The sequence below is a fragment of the Bufo bufo genome, chromosome 5, assembly GCF_905171765.1.
Source record: "Bufo bufo chromosome 5, aBufBuf1.1, whole genome shotgun sequence".
Taxonomy (NCBI): domain Eukaryota; kingdom Metazoa; phylum Chordata; class Amphibia; order Anura; family Bufonidae; genus Bufo; species Bufo bufo.
The window spans coordinates 33,448,957-33,472,117 of NC_053393.1; the positions used below are offsets into that span (position 1 = coordinate 33,448,957).

A 23,161-nucleotide genomic window follows, 5' to 3' on the forward strand; every position below is an offset into this window, starting at 1 on the left:
TCCTGTCACACCAGTTTTATACACGCTGCCTAAAATTCACAAATGTATGACAGCCCCCCCGGGACGGCCCATTGTAGCATCAAATGACTCCATCTTATCTGCACCAGCCATGTTGATTGAAAAAGTCCTCACCCCATTAACGAAAAAAATGCCATCTTTTGTACTTGACACTAATCAATTTTTGTTAGACATTAAAAATTTACGTCTTGAGGTAGGAGATTTATTGGTAACATTTGATGTGTGCAGTCTTTACACATCTATTGAGCACACAAAAGGTCTTACTGCCGTAGAATGGATCCTGGAACAGTCAGAATATTCTAGTCAAGAAAAACAATTTTTTCTACAATTATTGGCACTGACTTTACAGGAAAATTATTTTCTGTTCCAGGACACATTCTTTCAGCAGAAACGGGGTACCGCGATGGGCTCGCATGCCGCACCGCCGTACGCAAATAGCTATATGTCGTGGCTTGAGGAGAAATTCATATACGTAAATCCATTATATAAACAATCGTGTATTGCCTGGCGTCGTTTTATAGACGACATTTTTTGCGTATGGCGGGGCGGCATTGAGTCCTTGGAAAAATTTACCCAGTACATTAACAATATATGGCCCGAGTTGTGCTTTATAGTGCAGCATGACCATGACAAAATTAATTTTTTAGATACTTTGGTGATAAAGGGTCACGATGGTTGTGTACAGACTGATTTATACATCAAAAAAACGGATAAGAACAGTTTGTTGTACTACTCCAGCAACCATTCACCGGCGGTGAAAAGGTCTTTACCCTCCTCACAATTTAAGCGTATCAAGAGGATTGTGTCAGATCCATTAGTGAGGGAGGTCAGATTCAATGAAATGGCAGAAAAATTCTTGCTAAGGGGATATCCTAAACCCCTCTTAGATTCAGAGATAGAGAAATGTAAGATTGAGACATTTAAGCCCCATGTTGAAAATAAGCGGTTACCGTTTATTGTCAAATATCACCCCTGGATAAATAAGTTTCGTCATGTGGTTAATAAACACTGGGGGATTATGCGCTCAGCTTATCCAGATGTTGCCAAATTCCATGATATCCCTATGATCTGCTATAAGAGAACCAGGAACATTAGGGACACTATTGTAAAAGCGGACATAGGTGGTACTACTAGCATGCCCCGTCAACTTTTTCTTTCCACACCAAAAAGAGGCACTTTCCCCTGTCTACAGTGTGTTCACTGTTCTGCGGTAATTAAGGGCGAATCCTTTTTTCATCCGCACACTGGTAAGAAATTTCCAGTAAAAGGTTTCTTCACTTGCGATAGCAATTTTGTTGTATATCTGCTAAAATGCCCTTGTGGCTTATTGTACATTGGTGAGACATCTGTCAGAATGAAGGACAGGTTCAGTAATCACAAATCCACCATACGTAAGAAAAATTTGCTATTGCCTGTTCCCCTTCATTTTGACAGGTGTGCTCACAATGTCTCACAATTAAGGTTTCAAATAATTGAGCAGGTACTGCCACCACGCAGAGGTGGCAACAGGTTGCTATTACTGAAAAAACGTGAAAGTTTTTGGATTCACACCCTGCAGACCATTGAACCGAAAGGTTTAAATCGAGAATATGATTTGAGTGCATTCCTGTAAGATCCAATAGGAAATTCTACTGTAATTACATTTTTAATGTACTATATATATTCTTTATTCATTCAGTCACAGAGAAAATGAAAATAATGAAGCATCTGAAAAAAGAAAAAAGAGCAGCAAGATTTAATATGTTGATATTTTGAGACAGCCAGTGGGTTATTTAGTTCTCAAATAGATGATTATTATTATCATTACATTGAATATGTTTATTGTAATTTCTAGATTTATTGTATCCCATGTCTACTATTGATTTCTCTTTTCTGTAATACTCTTAAAGATGTAATTGTATCACATACAGCATAGTACCTTGTTGCAACAATGTAGAGAATTGTTGCACCTTATGATTTGTATCTCCGTTCCCATGGTGATGTGACTTCATCACGTTCGACGCCCATGTAGGCGGCCTATTTAAATGTGTTTCATGCAGTAGTTCATTATGCTTGACAAAGGCCCACACCTGAGCCGAAACACGTGTCGCATCTGTGCTATTTCCTCCTATGCTGAAATAAAAGTTTGAAGATTCCACCTGTGAAGTGCCGGTCTTCTGTTCCATATTGTAAGTGGGCTTTTCATACCCTGGACGCGTGCACCACGACTCTGCCAGAGGAGTGCCGACTGCTTTCCCCTTTTTGGTAGCCTCAGGGAAAGAACTGCGCATGCGCGAGCTCGCGCATCGCGAGATTACGGCTATCTATCGTTGATGAAAGGAGGAGACATAGGCGGTGCTGGGCTCCTTCACAGGCGGGCGTGGCTGAAGGGAAGGGGAACAGTAACTGAGCCTGGAAACTAGAGAAGAAACAGGCCACCTCCTAGACAACCCTAATCCGGGCCCTGACTGCCTATCAATATGAATAGACCTTGAAGGTAGGAATATTCATAAGAAGGATACCTAGGCCTTTAAATCCCTATTGGGCCCTGGAAAAGGTTAGGGCCAGAGACAACCCATTCCTCCCCAGATGGACAAATGGAAGTTTCTGTCTTAGGCCCAGATACAAACAACAGGGAATATAACAAATACAAACAAATGTGACTCTTAACTTCTGTAGAGATGGAAGAACAGGAACACCAGAGACGACCTCACACCAGCTCAGCCAAACCCAAATGAAGCTATCTACCGCATAGTCAGAAGGGTGGGGTGAGACTATAAAGGGTAGAAGTGATGACCACTGAGCAACAGCTGAGAAAAGGGAAGTGGTCTTTAACCCTATCAACACTGAATAAAGAGAAATCAAGGAGGCTGTTAGATTCCTCCACGCTCAGCCAATCTCCTTGATTTCCTGACATCAGTCACCTGAGGGACCGTGACAGTTATATGGAGTTCCCCTTTAAATCTCAGTTGCCCTGCCATTTCTAACGGGGATGGGTCTCGGCCTCCTCCGCTCTTATTACATTTTTGCCATTTCCATCCTTAGTCATTTTTCTCAGACACTTGCACATTGATTTTATTTTTCCTCCGTCCATCTTGCATACAGAATGTGAAAATCATTATTCTAATGCCGCCGCTGGTTACATTGTAACTGTCAGCGATGAAAAATGCAGATCAGATAAGGGGCGACACCGAATTGGGGGAAAATGTGACATTTTGTTTGACCTTCTCTCTGATTTATTGATGTCGATTTTAAGCCTCCGCCGGCCTCTGGGAATGGATTCTGTGTCGCTATCTGATGATCGTGCAGCACGATTCTTCTCTCTTATGGAGAAACCACATCTGCGCGAGCGCGTTCCCAGTGTTGGCGCGGTCTGGCCGGTCGGAGCAGGGCAGGTGATGAATGTACGGCTTGTCAGGGGGTTGTCAGATAAGCTCTTGCAGGTCGGCGGTATCTAAGGACAGTGATTAATGCGCACACAACGGCCGGAGTAAATATGGCGTCTACAACTTTCTGTGTCTTTTTCATCTGATGCGCCTTCCCTCGTCAGTGTCGGGCGGATATCGACGGAACGTTTTTGTAGTTGTCCCAAGATGTTCCCTGTATCATTCAAGATAAGAAGTATTGCATCTTCAGGATAAACTAGACCAGGGATGGCCAACCTGCATCTCTCCAGCTGTTGCAAAACTCCTGGCATTCCCAGACTGCCTACAGGAGGGCATGGTGGGAGTTGTAGTTTTACAACAGCTTGAGAGCCCCAGGTTGGCCATCCCTGAGCTAGACCTTGAGAGAAGCAGGAAAAAAGTTTAGACCAGGAATGCTCAACTTGCGGCCCTCCAGCTGTTGCAAAACTACAACTCCCAGCATGCCCGAACAGCCTACACCTATCAGCCTACAGCAGGGCATTGTGGGATTTGTAGTTTTGCAACAGTTGGAGGGCCGCAAGTTGAGCATTCCTGGTTTAGACAAAACCTAATATAATACCCGTATAAAAGCTCCTCCAGTGCACAATATAAATGTGAAAAAAGTTTTTTAATATCTCACTTCTATGCTGAGATATGAGCTTTTGAAGTTACAGGCCCAAAGCCTTAGGCTGCACTACTGAGAGCTGAAAATGTGTCCTCTTTCAGTTTCATAGAGGTGCAGGGCTGCCATGTGGACCTTTTGAATTTAGCTCGCCAGTTACCTTGATGTCCCATACCTATACCCTGCCACTGCTCAAGCCAGGTGGGAAGTCTCTGTAGTGCAGCCACGGGTTTTAGGCCCGTAACATTAAACGGTTATGTCTCAGTTTAGGATTAAGATATTTTAAAACGTTTTTTAACATTTCTGATGTGCCATAAAGGGTCTTTTTGAAATATCTTCCAAGGGGCTCCATTATAGGGTGTCAGCAGTGCCAAGTGTTGGAGTCGGTTCACACAGAGTATTTTCGTGTGTATAATTTTCGGGCCAGTTCTGCACCATAAACCTTTGGCTTTCTGCTGCGGGTTTGTAGTTTGGATGCGGTAGATCTGCTTCATTCAGTAAGGCTAATCTGTGAGTAGACACCCGTCACGGTCTCTGTGCGGAGACGGCGCTCAGGACGGACATGTCCCTGCCACGCTCAAAGCCTACAATTTACAGGGGCTGCTTAGTGAGCACAATTGATACCCACTAATTGGGGTCCCAAGGTCATAATAGACCTGTCTACTTAAATGGGTTCTCCCCTTTCGACCATCCCTATCCCTTTACAAAAAAAGGTGACCGTAAGGAGCGCACACCGATCAGCTGTAATTTTTATGGAAACCTGAGTAAGTGTTATGTTTCTCTGCAGCGCCACCAGAGGGGCAGATTAAGCATTACAACGGGCCCATTGCTTTCAAGTCCTCCAGAGCAAGAGATGCTCTACGTAGCTGCTCTCCACTCTGGCCAAGAGATGATGACAATCCTGAACAGGACACCCCCCCCCCCATTTATCTTAGAATTCTCTAAAATTCCCATAGAGCGCTGTCCAGGATTAGAATAATATGGCTGCTTTCTTGTAGTAACGATGCCACACCTGTCCCTGGATTGTGTCTGGTGTTGCAGCTCAGCTCCATTGAAGTAAAGGGAACGGAGCTGCAATACCAAACACAACCTGTGGACACCACCACCAAGCCGGCTCCGCATAGAAGTAAATGGGAGCGTACCGCGCATGCGCAGCACCCGCTCCCATTCATTTCTATGGGGCCGACGGATATAGCCGAGCCAGCGCATGTGCAGCGCGCCCTCCTTCACTTGTGGGGCTCCGTCCTCAATATAGGTGCAATGGGACCCGCACCTATAAGACAATGGGGGCATAGCCTAGCGAGACGACCATCCATGATGAGACAACCCCTTTAAGCAACTGATTGAATAAATGCAACAATGTTTCATTACCAGGAAGCTTGTGTGCACTTTGTATCAAATTAATTGCTGTAATTGGAGATACTGTACGAGCCGTCGCCATACAAACCACAGTACAAATAACGATTCTCCCCGTACAAACACGGTGTCATCTCTGCAGCATATCTCATCTGTTCTCGTTTTTTTATTGTGCGGAGTTTAGCAGTCGGATGTGACAGAAGAGGTCTCTACCCAGTTCCTTCATATCACTGAAGCCGAAGCAGATGTTCAGGGAACACAGACAGCTGTTGCCGCTCTCCAGGATCTCCGCTATACCTCGGAAACCAGTAAGTGGAGCGTGAAGTTCTGTCTTCCTGGGAAGACGAATGAATACTAAAGCGTCAGCAAACAAATAACAATGGCGCTAGATTTGTCAGTCTACTTATAGGGCATCCACTGCGTGCGGTTGGCATACAGAGGAAGGAATCATGTGCTCGTTGTGGCTGCAGTATTAGCGAGGTGGTAGCATCATGAATGCCAATGCTGCAGTTCCCATCACATTCAGGTGGGACGAGGTCTGGAATTTCCTTTCTAAAATGAGAGTACCCCTTTAGTGTAAGTTTTTTTTTATGCAGGAGGTCTTCCACAATACAGCAATTCTGCCATCTTGTATGAGCCCCACGGTCTTGAAGCCACCCTATAAACCTATGTTTTGACCACATGCTCAGAAATTTTCTGCTGCCGCCTAACTTTTTGGTTGGGTTTTAATTGATGCCTATTGCTAGGGGACTACAGAAGTAAAATTTAGTCCTGGAGGGGTCTAATTGGTTCCTAATATGTACAGAATCCGTAAATATGATAAAAAGTTGGTGAAGTAGCTGTGTTACAGGAAACGGGTAACATTCCTCCACCAGGATAGAACATTACACTTTTGTAAAGCCTCCTCCTCACAGTCAGTCAGCTTAAAAGGGTTCTCCAGGAATTAAGAAAATGAAAATACTTAAATATTACTTTATTATAAATATATTACCAAATACCTTTCATTAGTTAAAATGGCTCGTTTTGTCAGGGGAGCAATCATCAGGGGAAATAAAATGGCCGCCGTCCTATTAGTGCACCCAAAACCTGTCCTAACACAGCAGGACAAGTTACTTCAGAGCACTGAGCTAAAGAGCTGCCTCAGTCTCCTCTCTGCTCTGCTTGTCAGGGATTATGTTCCTGACTACAGATAAGATCTTCAGCTGAATCTCTGTAGGAATAGAAGTTATGAGGAGACATGAAGTACAGAGAGGAGGGTGGGGGTAATGAGTAGTAGCTCTTGTATGCAGTCTCCATTACTACAGTCTGTCCTGTCCGTCCTCTCTGTATTTCATGTCTCCTCATGAACTCCACTCCTACACAGATTCAGCTGAAGATCTTATCACCTGTATTCAGAATCATAATCCCTGACAAGCGGAGCAGAGACGAGAACGAGACAGCTCATTATCTCAGTGTTTTGCGAAGTAACTTGTCCTCCTGTGTGATTAGGACAGGTTTTGTGTGTACTCATAGGACGGCGGCCATTTTATTTCTCCTAATGATTGCTCCCCAGACAAAACAAGCCATTATAACTAATGAAAGATATTTGGGAATATATTTGTAATAAAGTAATATTTAAGTATTTTCAGTAATTTATTTTTCCTAATTCCTGGAGAACCCCTTTAAAGAAATTGACTTAGAAATCCCTTGTCCTTGCTGCGTTGTGGGCATTGTGATGTCTTAGGGTACTTTCACACTTGCGTTTTTCTTTTCCGGCATAGAGTTCCGTCACAGGGGCTCTATACCGGAAAAGAACTGATCAGGTATGTCCCCATGCATTCTGAATGGAGAGGAATCCGTTCAGGATGTCTTCAGTTCAGTCGTTTTGACTGATCAGGCAAAAGAGAAAACCTTAGGCCTCTTTCACACTTGCGTTGTTGGGATCCGGCATGCACTTCCGTTGCCGGAGGTGCCTGCCGGATCCGTAACAACGCAAGTGTACTGAAAGCATTTGAAGACGGAACCGTCTTCCAAATGCTTTCAGTGTTACTATGGCACCCAGGACGCTATTAAAGTCCTGGTTGCCATAGTAGGAGCGGGGAGCGGGGGAGCAGTATACTTACAGTCCGTGCGGCTCCCCGGGCGCTCCAGAATGACGTCAGAGCGCCCCATGCGCATGGATGACGTGATCCATGTGATCACGTGATCCATGCGCTTGGGGCGCCCTGACGTCACTCTGGAGCGCCCGGGGAGCCGCACGGACGGTAAGTATGCTGCTCCCCCGCTCCCCACTACACTTACCATGGCTGTCAGGACTTTAGCGTCCCGGCAGCCATGGTAACTATTCAGAAAAAGCTAAATGTCGGCTCCGGCAATGCGCCGAAACGACGTTTAGCTTAAGGCCGGATCCCGATCAATGCCTTTCAATGGGCATTGATCCCGGATCCGGCCTTGCGGCAAGTCTTCAGGATTTTTGGCCGGAGCAAAAAGCGCAGCATGCTGCGGTATTTTCTCCGGCCAAAAAACGTTCCGTACCGGAACTGAAGACATCCTGATGCATCCTGAACGGATTACTCTCCATTCAGAATGCATTAGGATAATCCTGATCAGTATTCTTCCGGCATAGAGTCCCGACGACGGAACTCTATGCCGGAAGACAATAACGCAAGTGTGAAAGAGCCCTTAGCATGCTACGGTTTTATCTCCGGCTAAAAAAACTGAAGACTTGCCTGAATGCCAGATCAGGCATTTTTCCCATAGCAATGTATTAGTGCCGGATCCGTCCTTCCGGTATGCGCATGCGCAGACTGAAAAAAAGGTGAAAAAATAAATGCCGGATCCGTTTTTGCCTGATGACACCGGAAAGACGGTTTCGGCATTTCAATGCATTTTTTCGACTGATCAGGCATTTTTAAGACTGATCAGGATCCTGATCAGTCTTACTAATGCCATCAGTTAGCATACATTTTGCCTGATCCGGCAGGCAGTACCGGCGACGGAACTGCTTGCCGGATCTCTCTGCCGCAAGTGTGAAAGTAGCCTTAGTGAGGTCCCATGCTAGTGACTCACCTCTGTGAGCCAGATTGGAGAGGCACTCTGTAAGAGCAAAAGAAGGGTAGGGACACTTGATGCAGGCACTGCGTGCCCAAGACTCTGCCCAAAACCGTGCAACATGCAGTCTTACCAAGACGGCGTGGTTTTCGACTTGAAAACTGACCCAGTTTGCGGTAAAACGACGTTGCAGCAAATTTTGTGGCCACTGAGTCTCTACTCGAAGGGTTTGCCCATTATAACACGCAATTTCCAGACTCCATTTACCTTAATTGGGAGGTGTTGTCTGGCTCTGTGACGGACTTCCAGAACTTCAGACCTAGTAAGGTAAAGGTTAAAGAACACCTGCCAGCAGAATTAACCCCATTCAATAGTTGGTCCTGCTGATCCAAAGAATACCTTCTATGTGGCATCATTCCTGAGAAATTTACGTGTTTAATATGTAAATGAGGTCATTGGAGCACCAGGGGGCTGGCCTGAGCCTTCGAAACAGCATATCGTCAACACTCCACAGCTCCGGCCACTCCTTTTGATTGATAGGGCCAGACATCTTACCTGACCCTGTATTCTTGTGACTGCGCCCTTGTTCCGGGTATTGTGCATGCGCAGAAGATCTGCTGCTGCTGCTGCTTCCTAAGCATCGCAGATAACTACTTCACATGCGCCAATGATGTCGGCATACACCCAGAAGAGTCGAGCAGAGCTTCTGAGAGGATCAGCCAGACTCCTCTGTCCAAAGCTGCCTCCACTTCCAGTTGTAAAGTTACATCACCTGCGCATGTGAAATATCAGCTGATCCTCTGCGCATGCACCGAGACCCAGAACAACAGTGAAGGTACAAGAATACAAGGCTAGGTAAGAGGAAATGACCGGAGCAGTGAGGTAGTGACGATATGTTGTTCCGAGGCCTTAGGCCAGCTCCTTAGTGCTTCAATGGCCTGATTCGCAAATTAATAAAAAATTAAATTTCTCGGGAATGGCACCACAAATCATTTGAATCAGCAGGATCAACTCTACCAGGCGGTATGTCTGATTTAATAGTGTTAATCCTGCTGCCAGTTTCTCTTTAAATACATTTGTCTGATTGGTTGGATGTAATTCAGTTGCTGATTAATTCCTGAGATTATGCTTGGATTTACTGCTGGGAGAGGGGAAGAGAGAGCTGTTTTCATGAATTCTAATTGCCTTAAGCCACATGTTACTTGCACATTCAAGATTTTGTGAATGAGTTCAAGGGGTTCAGGCTCCATCAAATTCAAGGGGTTCAGGCTCCATCAAATTCAAGGGGTTCAGGCTCCATCAAATTCAAGGGGTTCAGGCTCCATCAAATTCAAGGGGTTCAGGCTCCATCAAATTCAAGGGGTTCAGGCTCCATCAAATTCAAGGGGTTCAGGCTCCATCAAATTCCCTTAAATTTGTCATTTAGCACTTTGGGGCTGGCTGTGGGTGCACCCTGATGTCTCTGGTGTCAGATAATGCAGTAAGCTTACCTGCAGATCTAGATCTTTGTGTTGCTCCGTGGCCACCTCAGCTCTGCTACATCTTAGTTTAGGTAATGGGCCTTTCCGTCTTCAGTCATCCACTACAATACGTATGAAGAAGATGCAGCCTAATTTCTAAACATTATTTAGTTTCATCTCCGCAAATTACTCTGCAGAAGCTTTTGCTTTGTTTATCAGGAGAGCTGCAGATGGTCACACAGATGGCGGCCTTAGAGGAAGCGTACACAACGCTAAAAAAAAATAGAAGAAAAACACATTCTAAAGCTCCTCAGATCCTTTCATCTAATAGAAAGTAAACTCGACTTGTTTAATTTCCTGCTCATTAATTATGTATAGTTAATACGTTCTGTAGCGCGGCGTTTATCTACAGCTTGTCTACTTTGGCAAACATAATTTCGTGAAAGTTGTAAAAGGGCGCAGAGAACCTCACCAACTGTTACTACCGCGCCTTCAGATAACTTGTACTGGTTGACTTTCTCTTAAGGTGAGAAGCTCGACCCCACGGCCGTCAACATCCTCCAGCAGATCATCGAGTTGGGGACGGAATCCCACGACGCTGTCGCCTCCGTGGTCGCCATGGCTCCCGGAACTGTGACCGTGGTGGAACAGGTGAGACCATTGTTTACACCTTAGGTCGACGTGAATTAAAGGGGTTCTGCCATCAGATACTTCACAATGAAACCACCTCATCGGAGACGCGTGCGCTTCACAGTTCCTAAGTGCCCACATTCTTAGGGCTCGTGCACACAAACGTATTTTCTTTCCGTGTCCGTTCTGGTTTTTTTGCGGACCCTATGCAGAGCCATTTATTTCAATGGGTCTGGAAAAAGAACGGAAGTTACTCCGTGTGCATTCCGTTTTCGTATGTCCGTTCCGCAAAAGAATAGAACATGTCCTATTATTGTCCGCATTACGGACAAGGATAGGACTGTTCTATTAGGGGCCAGCTGTTCTGTTTCCGCAAAATACGGAATGCACACAGACGTCATCCGTATTTTTTGCGGACTGCAAAATGCATACGGTCGTGTTCATGAGCCCTTATGAAAATGGATGTTTTATAATATGTAAATGAGCCCTTAGGAGCAACATGGGTGGCGCTGTTGCACCTCCTTGCTCCCAGAGGCTCCACTCACTGCCCTTCATGCCACGCCCCCACCACTGACTGACAGGGCCAGTACTCTCGCTTGACCCTGAAGTCTCGCTGGAGCTCGTCAAGCACACGCGCTGTACAGGGAAAGAGCTCCTCCATTGTCTGACAGCGAGACCGCAAAAACCTGAAAGACGATGGAGGAGCTCCATCCCTGTAGAGCACACGCGCTGAGCGAGCTCCAGCGAGACTTCTGGGCCAGGCGTGAGTACATCTTCACTGCCTGACCCCGTCAGTAGTGGGGGAGCGGCATGGAGGGTGGTGAGCGGAGCCTCTGGGAGAAATGAGGTGCAACGCCACACTCTCGTTGCTCCTAGGGCTGTGATGGCTAACCTCTGGCGCTCCAGCTGTGGTAAAACTATGACTCCCAAGATGTACACTTGCTTGGCTGTTCTCAGAACTCCATAGAAATGAATGGGGCATGCTGGGAGTCGTAGTTTCAACACAGCTGGAGGGCCAGAGGTTAGCCATCACTGCCCTAGGGGCTCATCAGCATATTATAAAACATCAGCTTTCTCTAGAATGTGAGCACCTAGAAAGATGGGACCAAGGGATAGTCCAAAGTATCCCGATAAATAGATAGGTAGATATAAGGTAAGTAGGTAGATAGGTAGATAGATATTAGATAGATGGATAGTGAATAGATAGATAGGGGATGGATGGATAGGGGATGGATGGATAGATAGGGGATGGATAGATAGATATGAGATGGATGGATATGAGATGGACGGACGGATGGATGGATATGAGACGGATAGATAGATAGATAGATATGAGATAGATAATAGATAGATAGATAGATAGATATGAGATAGATCGATAGATAGATAGATAGATGAGAGATAGATAGATAGATAGATAATAGATAGATAATAGATAGATAGATAGATAGATAGATATGAGATAGATAATAGATAGATAGATAGATAGATATGAGATAGATCGATAGATAGATAGATAGATGAGAGATAGATAGATAGATAGATAATAGATAGATAGATAGATAGATAACCAAAGAAAACAAGTCCAGGGCCGCACACCTTGATACTGGAAAGGAGTGCTGAGAATGGCCCCAGCAAGGGACCGAAACGTCGCATGGGTGAATAAAGGATTACACGTTTTTCACCATCTGGAAGTGCTGCGTTTTTTTCTATTTTAGATAGATACGAAATAGATATGAGAGAGATCATTTCTATTAATTAAAAGCAGATAGTAATAAAGATTTATTTTCTTCTAATCTGTTTTTGCTTTCCTATTGTAGATATTTTTTTAATACTATTTTCTATACATAGTTATGTGGGCGGCCATCTTTCCTGAGTTGCTGTTACCCTATTCACAGATACAGCACTCAGACCATAGGAACCTGTGGTCTAAAGATGGCTCCTTGCCATCTATGGGAGGTGCATGAGGGCATACTCTGTGAGCTGTTCAGAGGTTACTGTGCATGGAGGTGAGCTGTGACATCACCTGTTTTGAATGGTGCATCCTTATCTGTATGAAGGTGGTATCTGTCATGGTAATCCTGCCTGTGATGGTAGTGAGATGACTGCTGGAAAGTGATCGCTACAGAACTGAAGTGTCGGGATTGTTAGGATTGGTGGCCAGCGGGAAAACTGCAGGATTTTAGGATAAAAAAAAATATCGATAGGTACATGGAAAAAAAAACACCAAAAAGTCTTGAAAAATATGTTAAACTTAAAAAACTTGCATTAAATGGTTATTCTCTGATGGTACAGTCCCCTTAAGCACCCTTTCATGCAGGGATTACTGTAGGTACCCATATGTCAACTGTATTATTACATGCCCTAATTCATAACGATAAAGACACTGCAATCTGACGCTTTCCAGGTAGCGGACAGCTTGTGGTATCATGCTTGTTGATGGTTTCTATTACAAACCATTGTTTTCCTGCACTGTATAAAAAAAAGAAATGAACTGGAAAAAAAGGTGAAAATCGTGAAAAGTATCCGGTAATTGCTGAGTACAGGGCCAGAGCTCCACACAGAATATGCCCCCATCGTGCACATCACCGTTATGTTGTGCATGGTTAGTCAGTGTATTCAGTGCTTTTCCTCTTCCGTCTCCTCTAAATGTTTGATCTGCTTCTCTTAAAAGCTATATTCACACACCCTTGGCGTCTCCTTGAGGCAGTGGTAGCATATGTCTTCCTCCCACTGTATACTCTGCTGTGCGGCTCGCTGTGGTGGGTGTACCCGAAGGAAGCGCTCGGCTCTCGCAGCGCTGCTGATCTTCCCCTATGTCGCTATTCCATCAGGGAAGCAGCGTCCGTCCGTAGTGAAGGAACATTCTCTTTCTCATCAGACTCCATATTCATTCCAGGCGTGGACGTCGTGCCTCACTGCCGCTGTCTGACAGAGGGACCCCGGTCCAACGGTTCTCCCTTTGAAGCGGCTGACATGGTGCACAGATGTAGCAGAGCTGGTGTAAATACTCGGGGGGGCCTGAGTAAGATAAGTGGGTCACCTGCTGTTCAGTGGACCCCCTCCTCCTTCAAAAGCTAATATTGCAGCAAATGACAAGCTCAGCTCTGCTACATCTGTGATAATGCAATAAGAAAAGAATCTAGCAGTAGTAGAGCTGTAGTCCCATATTGATGATGTAACCTCAGATCGGCGGTCGTCTGTCTCACGGAACCCCGCCGATCATCTGCTGCGATCGCTGCGTTCTCTTCCTCGTTTTACCTGCAGGGGCGAGCAGTGTAATTACACCTCAAGCGAATAGAACGGAACAGCTGTAATTACACTGCTCGCCCCTGCAATGTCGACGGCGCGCAGGTAAACACGCAGCTGATCATGGGAGTGCCGGGAGACAGACCACCGCCGATCTGATATTGGCGACTGTCCTGAGGACAACCCCCTTTAATGGTTCTTTCTTGCAGATCATCATCAGTCGGTAGGTTTATTTGCAGCATTAGGAATAATTACAGTGCCAGATGACCAACTCCATTCTTCTACGTGACCATATCAGTCCTGCCACATCTGCGGTTGTCCGTATCAGCGATGCACTTCATATAATCGTTGTTTTTTTTTTAATTTATGATAGTTAAAAATGTAACAAAATCTATTTTAGAATGAGAGGGCTGTACAGGATTAGAAAACATGGCGGCGTTCTTCACAAGAACAGCGCCACATCTGTTCACAGGATGTATCTGGTATTACAGCCACCTCCCAATGCAGCTCAGCGGCAATACCTGACAGCCCATGAGCAGAAGAAAGCGGCCATGTTTTCTAATCTTTAATAAGCCCGATAAAATAATGAATAATTAGCTCTGGCACCTAATCTCTAAGGTGCCAGCTGATCGTCGGGGATGCCCCAGTGTCAGACCCCCACCAATCTAATATTGATATCAAAATCCTGGACAACCCCCTTTAAGGATCTGCCAGATTTATCACACATTGTGCGACATCTGTTATATTTAGTGACGACAACTCGGAGTAAAAATGTCTTTTAAAAACTCCCCCATTGAGTCCTGGAAAGACGAGGGTGAAGATCAGACATGAAGCTACGTCTTAAAGACCAAAATGAGTCCTTAAGGGTTTAATTTATGACTGTTCTCTGGATACACGAGTGGAAACGAACTTCTGAAGGTTTATTAGGGTTTTGTTCTTTCCCTACCAATTGAACCTCCAGTAAAATGTCTGCCTTGTGTTGCTGTAACCCAGGGGGTATGCCCTTTCATATTTTCATTTAAACGCCAGACTGGTATCAAAATCGGAGCAGAGATGCCAACTAAGGGAATTGGAGCCGGCATCGAGGCTCATTTAACGGCTGGGATGGCGCTCCCTATTATTCAGCGGAGGGGACTCGGCCGGCGGCTGTTCTGTGAGAATGTAAATGAGACCGTTCAGAAGTGAGATGATCTAAACACCGACTTTGAAATGCAAATCCTCCTACAGAATTGCGATCCATCATACTCGGAGAGAAGATGTATGGATCGTTGTTGCAGAGCTGACATTTGAAGCGTGGAAAATGCAGCAAAAAACTGTTAATGATTTATATTTTTATGACGGTGCGCATAAAGTAAAAGTAAGGAGGATGGGAGTCGGTCCCTTGTGAAAATATTAAGGGATCGAATCTAAGAGAAAAAAAAAAACCCTGCTGTGATTGAATAATAGGTGGTGGAGCGCCCAGCAGAATCATAGTCTCCTTACTGACCGGGCAGTGACACACTGACACTCGGGATACAGTGCAATAATACACTGACACTCGGGATACAGTGCAATAATACACTGACACTCGGGATACAGTGCAATAATACACTGACACTCAGGATACAGTGCAATAATACACTGACACTCGGGATACAGAGCAATAATACACTGACACTCGGGATACAGTGCAATAATACACTGACACTCAGGATACAGTGCAATAATACACTGACACTCGGGATACAGTGCAATAATACACTGACACTCGGGATACAGTGCAATAATACACTGACACTCGGGATACAGTGCAATAATACACTGACACTCGGGATACAGTGCAATAATACACTGACACTCGGGATACAGTGCAATAATACACTGACACTCGGGATACAGTGCAATAATACACTGACACTCGGGATACAGTGCAATAATACACTGACACTCGGGATACAGTGCAATAATACACTGACACTCGGGATACAGTGCAATAATACACTGACACTCGGGATACAGTGCAATAATACACTGACACTCGGGATACAGTGCAATAATACACTGACACTCGGGATACAGAGCAATAATACACTGACACTCGGGATACAGTGCAATAATACACTGACACTCGGGATACAGTGCAATAATACACTGACACTCAGGATACAGTGCAATAATACACTGACACTCGGGATACAGAGCAATAATACACTGACACTCGGGATACAGTGCAATAATACACTGACACTCGGGATACAGAGCAATAATACACTGACACTCGGGATACAGTGCAATAATACACTGACACTCGGGATACAGTGCAATAATACACTGACACTCGGGATACAGAGCAATAATACACTGACACTCGGGATACAGTGCAATAATACACTGACACTCGGGATACAGTGCAATAATACACTGACACTCGGGATACAGAGCAATAATACACTGACACTCGGGATACAGTGCAATAATACACTGACACTCAGGATACAGTGCAATAATACACTGACACTCGGGATACAGTGCAATAATACACTGACACTCGGGATACAGTGCAATAATACACTGACACTCGGGATACAGTGCAATAATACACTGACACTCGGGATACAGAGCAATAATACACTGACACTCGGGATACAGTGCAATAATACACTGACACTCGGGATACAGAGCAATAATACACTGACACTCGGGATACAGTGCAATAATACACTGACACTCAGGATACAGTGCAATAATACACTGACACTCGGGATACAGAGCAATAATACACTGACACTCGGGATACAGTGCAATAATACACTGACACTCAGGATACAGTGCAATAATACACTGACACTCGGGATACAGTGCAATAATACACTGACACTCAGGATACAGTGCAATAATACACTGACACTCGGGATACAGAGCAATAATACACTGACACTCGGGATACAGAGCAATAATACACTGACACTCGGGATACAGAGCAATAATACACTGACACTCGGGATACAGAGCAATAATACACTGACACTCGGGATACAGAGCAATAATACACTGACACTCGGGATACAGAGCAATAATACACTGACACTCGGGATACAGTGCAATAATACACTGACACTCGGGATACAGAGCAATAATACACTGACACTCGGGATACAGAGCAATAATACACTGACACTCGGGATACAGAGCAATAATACACTGACACTCGGGATACAGAGCAATAATACACTGACACTCGGGATACAGTGCAATAATACACTGACACCTGGGGTACAGGATAACGACAATTGGGGTAAAAAATTATAATACATTGGTTGCAGGAATGTGATACACTGACACGTGGGGTACAGGATAATGACGCTGACATGTTAGGTACAGGATAATGACACTGACATGTTAGGTACAGGTTAATGACGCTGACATGTTAGGTACAGGTTAATGACGCTGACACTTGCGGTACAGGATAATGACATGCTGACACTTGGGGTAAGGGATAGTGACACTGACACTTGGGGTACAGGTTAATGACACACTGACACTTGGGGTTGACACTAAGACTTGGGGTACAGGTTAATGACACTGACACTTGGGGTACAGGATAATGACACACTGACACTTGGGGTACAGGATAATGACACACTGACACTTGGGGTACAGGATAATGATACTGACACTTGGGGTACAGGATAATGACACTGATATTTGGGGTACAGGATAATGACACTGACACTTGGGGTACAGGATAATGACACTGACACTTGGGGTACAGGATAATGACACTGACACTTGGGGTACAGGATAATGACACTGACACTTGGGGGACAGGATAATGACACACTGACACTTGGGGTGCAAAATAATGACACTGACACTTGGGGTACAGGATTGTGATACTAACACTTGGGGTACAGGACAATGGCACGCTGATACATGGGGCGTACAGGATAATGACACACTGACATGGGGGTACAGGACAATGACACTGACACTTGGGGTACAGGATAATGACACTGACGCTTGGGGTACAGGATAGTGACACACTGACACTTGGGGTACAGGGTAATGACGCTGCCACTTGGGGTACAGGATAATGACACTGACACTTGGGGTACAGGTTAATGACACACTGACACTTGGGATACAGGACAATGACACTGACGCTTGGGGTACAGGATAATGACACTGACACTTGGGGTACAGGATAGTGACACACTGACACTTGGGGTACAGGATAATGACACTGACACTCGGGGTACAGGATAATGACACTGACACTCGGGGTACAGGATAATGACACTGACACTTGGGGTACAGGATAATGACACTGACACTTGGGGTACAGGATAATGACAGCGACACTTGGGGTACAGGATAATGATACACTGACACTTGGGGTACAGGATAATGACACTGACACTTGGGGTACAGGATAATGACACTGACACTTGGGGTACAGGATAGTGACACTGACACTCGGGGTACAGGATAATGACACTGACACTTGGGGTACAGGATAATGACACTGACACTTGGGGTACAGGATAGTGACACACTGACACTTGGGGTACAGGATAATGACACTGACACTCGGGGTACAGGATAATGACACTGACACTCGGGGTACAGGATAATGACACTGACACTTGGGGTACAGGATAATGACACTGACACTTGGGGTACAGGATAATGACAGCGACACTTGGGGTACAGGATAATGATACACTGACACTTGGGGTACAGGATAATGACACTGACACTTGGGGTACAGGATAATGACACTGACACTTGGGGTACAGGATAGTGACACTGACACTCGGGGTACAGGATAATGACACTGACACTTGGGGTACAGGATAATGACACTGACACTTGGGGTACAGGATAATGACACTGACACTTGGGGTACAGGATAATGACACTGACACTTGAGGTACACGATAGTGACACACTGACACTTGGGGTACAGGATAGTGACACACTGACACTTGGGGTACAGGATAGTGACACACTGACACTTGGGGTACAGGATAATGACACTGACACTTGGGGTACAGGATAGTGACACACTGACACTTGGGGTACAGGACAATGACACTGACACTCGGGGTACAGGTTAATGACACTGACACTTGGGGTACAGGATAATGACAAGCTGACACTTGGGGTACAGGATAATGACACTGACACTTGGGGTACAGGACAATGACACTAACACTTGGGGTACAGGATAGTGACACACTGACACTTGGGGTACAGGATAGTGACACACTGACACTTGGGGTACAGGACAGTGACACACTGACACTTGGGGTACAGGATAGTGACACTGACACTTGGGGTACAGGATAATGACACACTGACACTTGGGGTACAGGATAATGACACTGACACTTGGGGTACAGGACAGTGACACACTGACACTTGGGGTACAGGATAGTGACACTGACACTTGGGGTACAGGATAATGACACTGACACTTGGGGTACAGGATAATGACACGCTGACACTTGGGGTACAGGATAATGACACGCTGACACTTGGGGTACAGGGTAATGACACGCTGACACTTGGGGTACAGGGTAATGACACGCTGACACTTGGGGTACAGGACAGTGACACACTGACACTTGGGGTACAGGATAATGACACGCTGACACTTGGGGTACAGGATAATGACACGCTGACTCTCGGGGTACAGGATAATGACACTGACACTTGGGGTACAGGATAGTGACACGCTGACACTTGGGGTACAGGATAGTGACACTGACACTTGGGGTACAGGATAATGACACTGACACTTGGGGTACAGGACAATAACACACAGACACTTGGAGTACAGGATAATGACACTGACACTTGGGGTACAGGACAATAACACACAGACACTTGGGGTACAGGACAGTGACACACTGACACTTGGGGTGCAGGATAGTGACACACTGACACTTGGGGTACAGGATAATGACACACTGACACTTGGGGTTGACACTGACACTCGGGGTACAGGACAATGACACGCTGACACTTGGGGTACAGGATAATGACACTGACACTTGGGGTTGACACTGACACTCGGGGTACAGGGTAATGACTCGCTGACACTCTGGGTACAGGATAATGACACTGACACTTGGGGTACAGGACAATGACACTGACACTTGGGGTACAGGTTAATGACACTGACACTTGGGGTACAGGACAATGACACACTGACACTTGGGGTACAGGATAGTGACACACTGACACTTGGGGTACAGGGTAATGACACTGACACTCGGGGTACAGGATAATGACACTGACACTTGGGGTACAGGATAATGACACTGACACTTGGGGTACAGGATAATGACACTGACACTTGGGGTACAGGATAATGACACTGACACTTGGGGTACAGGATAATGACACTGACACTTGGGGTACAGGATAATGACACTGACACTTGGGGTACAGGATAGTGACACACTGACACTTGGGGTACAGGATAATGACACTGACACTCGGGGTACAGGATAATGACACTGACACTCGGGGTACAGGATAATGACACTGACACTCGGGGTACAGGATAATGACACTGACACTTGGGGTACAGGATAATGACACTGACACTTGGGGTACAGGATAGTGACACACTGACACTTGGGGTACAGGATAGTGACACTGACACTTGGGGTACAGGATAATGACACTGACACTTGGGGTACATGATAATGACGCTGACACTTGGGGTACAGGATAATGACACACTGACACTTGGGTTACAGGATAATGACACACTGACACTTGGGGTACAGGATAATGACACTGACACTCGGGGTACAGGATAATGACACTGACACTCGGGGTACAGGATAATGACACTGACACTTGGGGTACAGGATAATGACGCTGACACTTGGGATACAGGATAATGACGCTGACACTCGGGGTACAGGATAATGACACTGACACTTGGGGTACAAGATAATGACACTGACACTCGGGGTACAGGATAATGACACTGACACTCGGGGTACAGGATAATGACACTGACACTCGGGGTACAGGATAATGACACTGACACTTGGGGTACAGGATAATGACACTGACACTTGGGGTACAGGATAATGACACTGACACTTGGGGTACAGGATAATGACACTGACACTTGGGGTACAGGATAATGACACTGACACTTGGGGTACAGGATAATGACACTGACACTCGGGATGACGGAAATTTGGACACCTGGGGTTATAGAACAGTTTTATAGACCGTTCACTTCCTGGCTTAGACTACAGCTGGTTTTACACGTCTACTGGGTGAAATGGTCGGAGGTGCGGACACCTCAATCATCTTTCCCGGGCAGCAAATAGTCCTGTCTAAACTGCACTCTGCTGCCCAGGAACGATCGCATCTAAATACGCCATTACATTGACTCTCCTTATTTCTTTTGGTCTCAGAAATTGAGTGTGGCTGTTTTTGGTTGTTGCTATCCTTGTCTGTGATTGTCACCTTCTATACAGCGTATATTTCGTGTTTTGTGATGTCATTTATATACTTCTGTTATCAGGTGACTGAAGAAGAGCGCTCCACCAATCACGCGGTAATGATACAGGAAGCTCTACAGCAAGCCGCGGTGGGGTTGGGAGAACAGCACCACCTGGTGGTTTCCTCAGATGATGTTGAAGGGATCGAAACGGTCACTGTTTATACACAAGGAGAAGAGACCTCCGAGTTTATAGTCTACGTGCAGGAAGCAATGCAGCCTGTGAGCGATGGTACGATGGAGCACATCCTACAAGAGATATAACAGGCGGTCGTGTTCATCGCTTCACATTTACACTAGAATTAAAACCTACCATCATCCTTACATGTAGATGCTGTAGGAGAGATCAGGTAGAGGCCATTTATCCTACACACAAGTTGGCCATCGGCATCTACTTAATGACGACCCCAAAGACAATTTTTTTATTTTATTATAATTTTGAGCAATAACTGTACAAAATTTGTTTTAGCTGGAATTGATTCTCGGGAATGTTTACATAGAATAAACTCTGTGGATTTTGCCTGGAGCTGAGTTTCTGAAATCAATCCGCTAACCTCTGTACATTTCTGTTCCAGCTACATCAGCAAATATCTGCGGTCGTAGATTGCTCCATGTCATGCAAAGCTTTAGACCAAGCATTCTCAAACTGCGGCCCTCCAGCTGTTGTAAAACTACAACTCCCACAATGCCCTGCTGTAGGCTGATACCTGTAGGCTGTTCGGGCATGCTGGGAGTTGTAGTTTTGCAACAGCTGGAGGGCCGCAGTTTGAGGATGCCTGCTTTAGACCCTTATAGGTAACTGGTAGACTCAGGATAGATACTGGTGGTATAGCACTAGGATATATGCTACCACTGACCAGTCACTAGGGATCCAACTGCTGTGACGCTGCCCATCAATGGGTAGAAACTAAAGGCTATAGGTACCACTGTCGCTTCTGTCTGCTCCACTTGGGTTTCCTCACATAATTGAGTCAAAGTCAATGGCCGACCATGCCTGGGAAAAGTATAGGATATGAAGCTGCTCCTGTGTGGTGTGGTGATTGAAATGTCACGACGATCATACCCCCCGCCAATCGTGCATTGATTGTGTGACATCACCACCAATGTCTCCCTTGACCTTTGTCATTTAAAAGGGGGTTTTGAGGAAAATAATTTTTAAACATGCCGGAAAAAGTTAAAGAAGCGTTACTCAACTCCACCAGTCCTTTGTCGCTGCAGTTCCACCACTGCTGCAGTTTCTGCTGCTTCCCACACCTCAAAAGGCTTACTCAGCCAATCACCAGTTGAGGCTTGTCACTGCTAAGGCCTGTGATTGGCTGCAGCTGGCATTTCCTCTGTGTTGAGATTGGCCAGGAAGTAGAGAGCAGCAGAGCCAGGCATTATTGGAATGGTACGGGATCAGTAGAGGTGAGTAATGCTTCTTTTTTTTAGTTTTAGCCCTTTATGACCCTATATAAAACCCCTTTAGAGTGACTTTCCACACAAAACCTAAAAATATAGCGATCATGTTTTTGAGAGTGACAGGCGGGAAGCCACGTTTGCAGTGAGTTTGCTTCTCAGATTTTGTAGAAAGACAAAAAATTCAAGTAACTGAAGACAAAGTGATGAGCATAGTGTCAGCTCCTATATCAAGACACATTATGAACACATGATCATGAGTGTGCAGGCACTGAGATCTGCAGTTTTTTGTCATAACTGGATGGATATTGCACACTTGGGTGTTGACGTCACATCCAGATATAGTCTGCAATGTCTTACGATTCCATTGTAGCACTGCCTTTATTATAGGCATATTTTTTTTCAATTATTGCATTCTCATTTTGGTCTAGAAATCATTTGGGAACCTGTCACCTGGATTTTAGGTATTGAGCTGAGGACATGGGTTACTAGATGGCCG

General features: G+C 45.4%; 1 protein-coding gene across 1 annotated transcript in view; it reads left to right on the forward strand.

The window, feature by feature from the left end:
* The window catches only part of ZFAT (zinc finger and AT-hook domain containing), a 182,627-nt gene extending 160,837 nt beyond the window's left edge, over positions 1 to 21,790 (forward strand). The window contains exons 15-17 of the mRNA XM_040431869.1: positions 5,564 to 5,687; positions 10,396 to 10,520; positions 21,289 to 21,790. Of these exons, the coding sequence (XP_040287803.1) occupies positions 5,564 to 5,687; positions 10,396 to 10,520; positions 21,289 to 21,528 (489 nt within the window). The 3' untranslated portion in view covers positions 21,529 to 21,790. The remainder of the gene's footprint in view (positions 1 to 5,563; positions 5,688 to 10,395; positions 10,521 to 21,288) is intronic.
* The last annotated feature ends 1,371 nt before the right edge of the window (positions 21,791 to 23,161 follow it).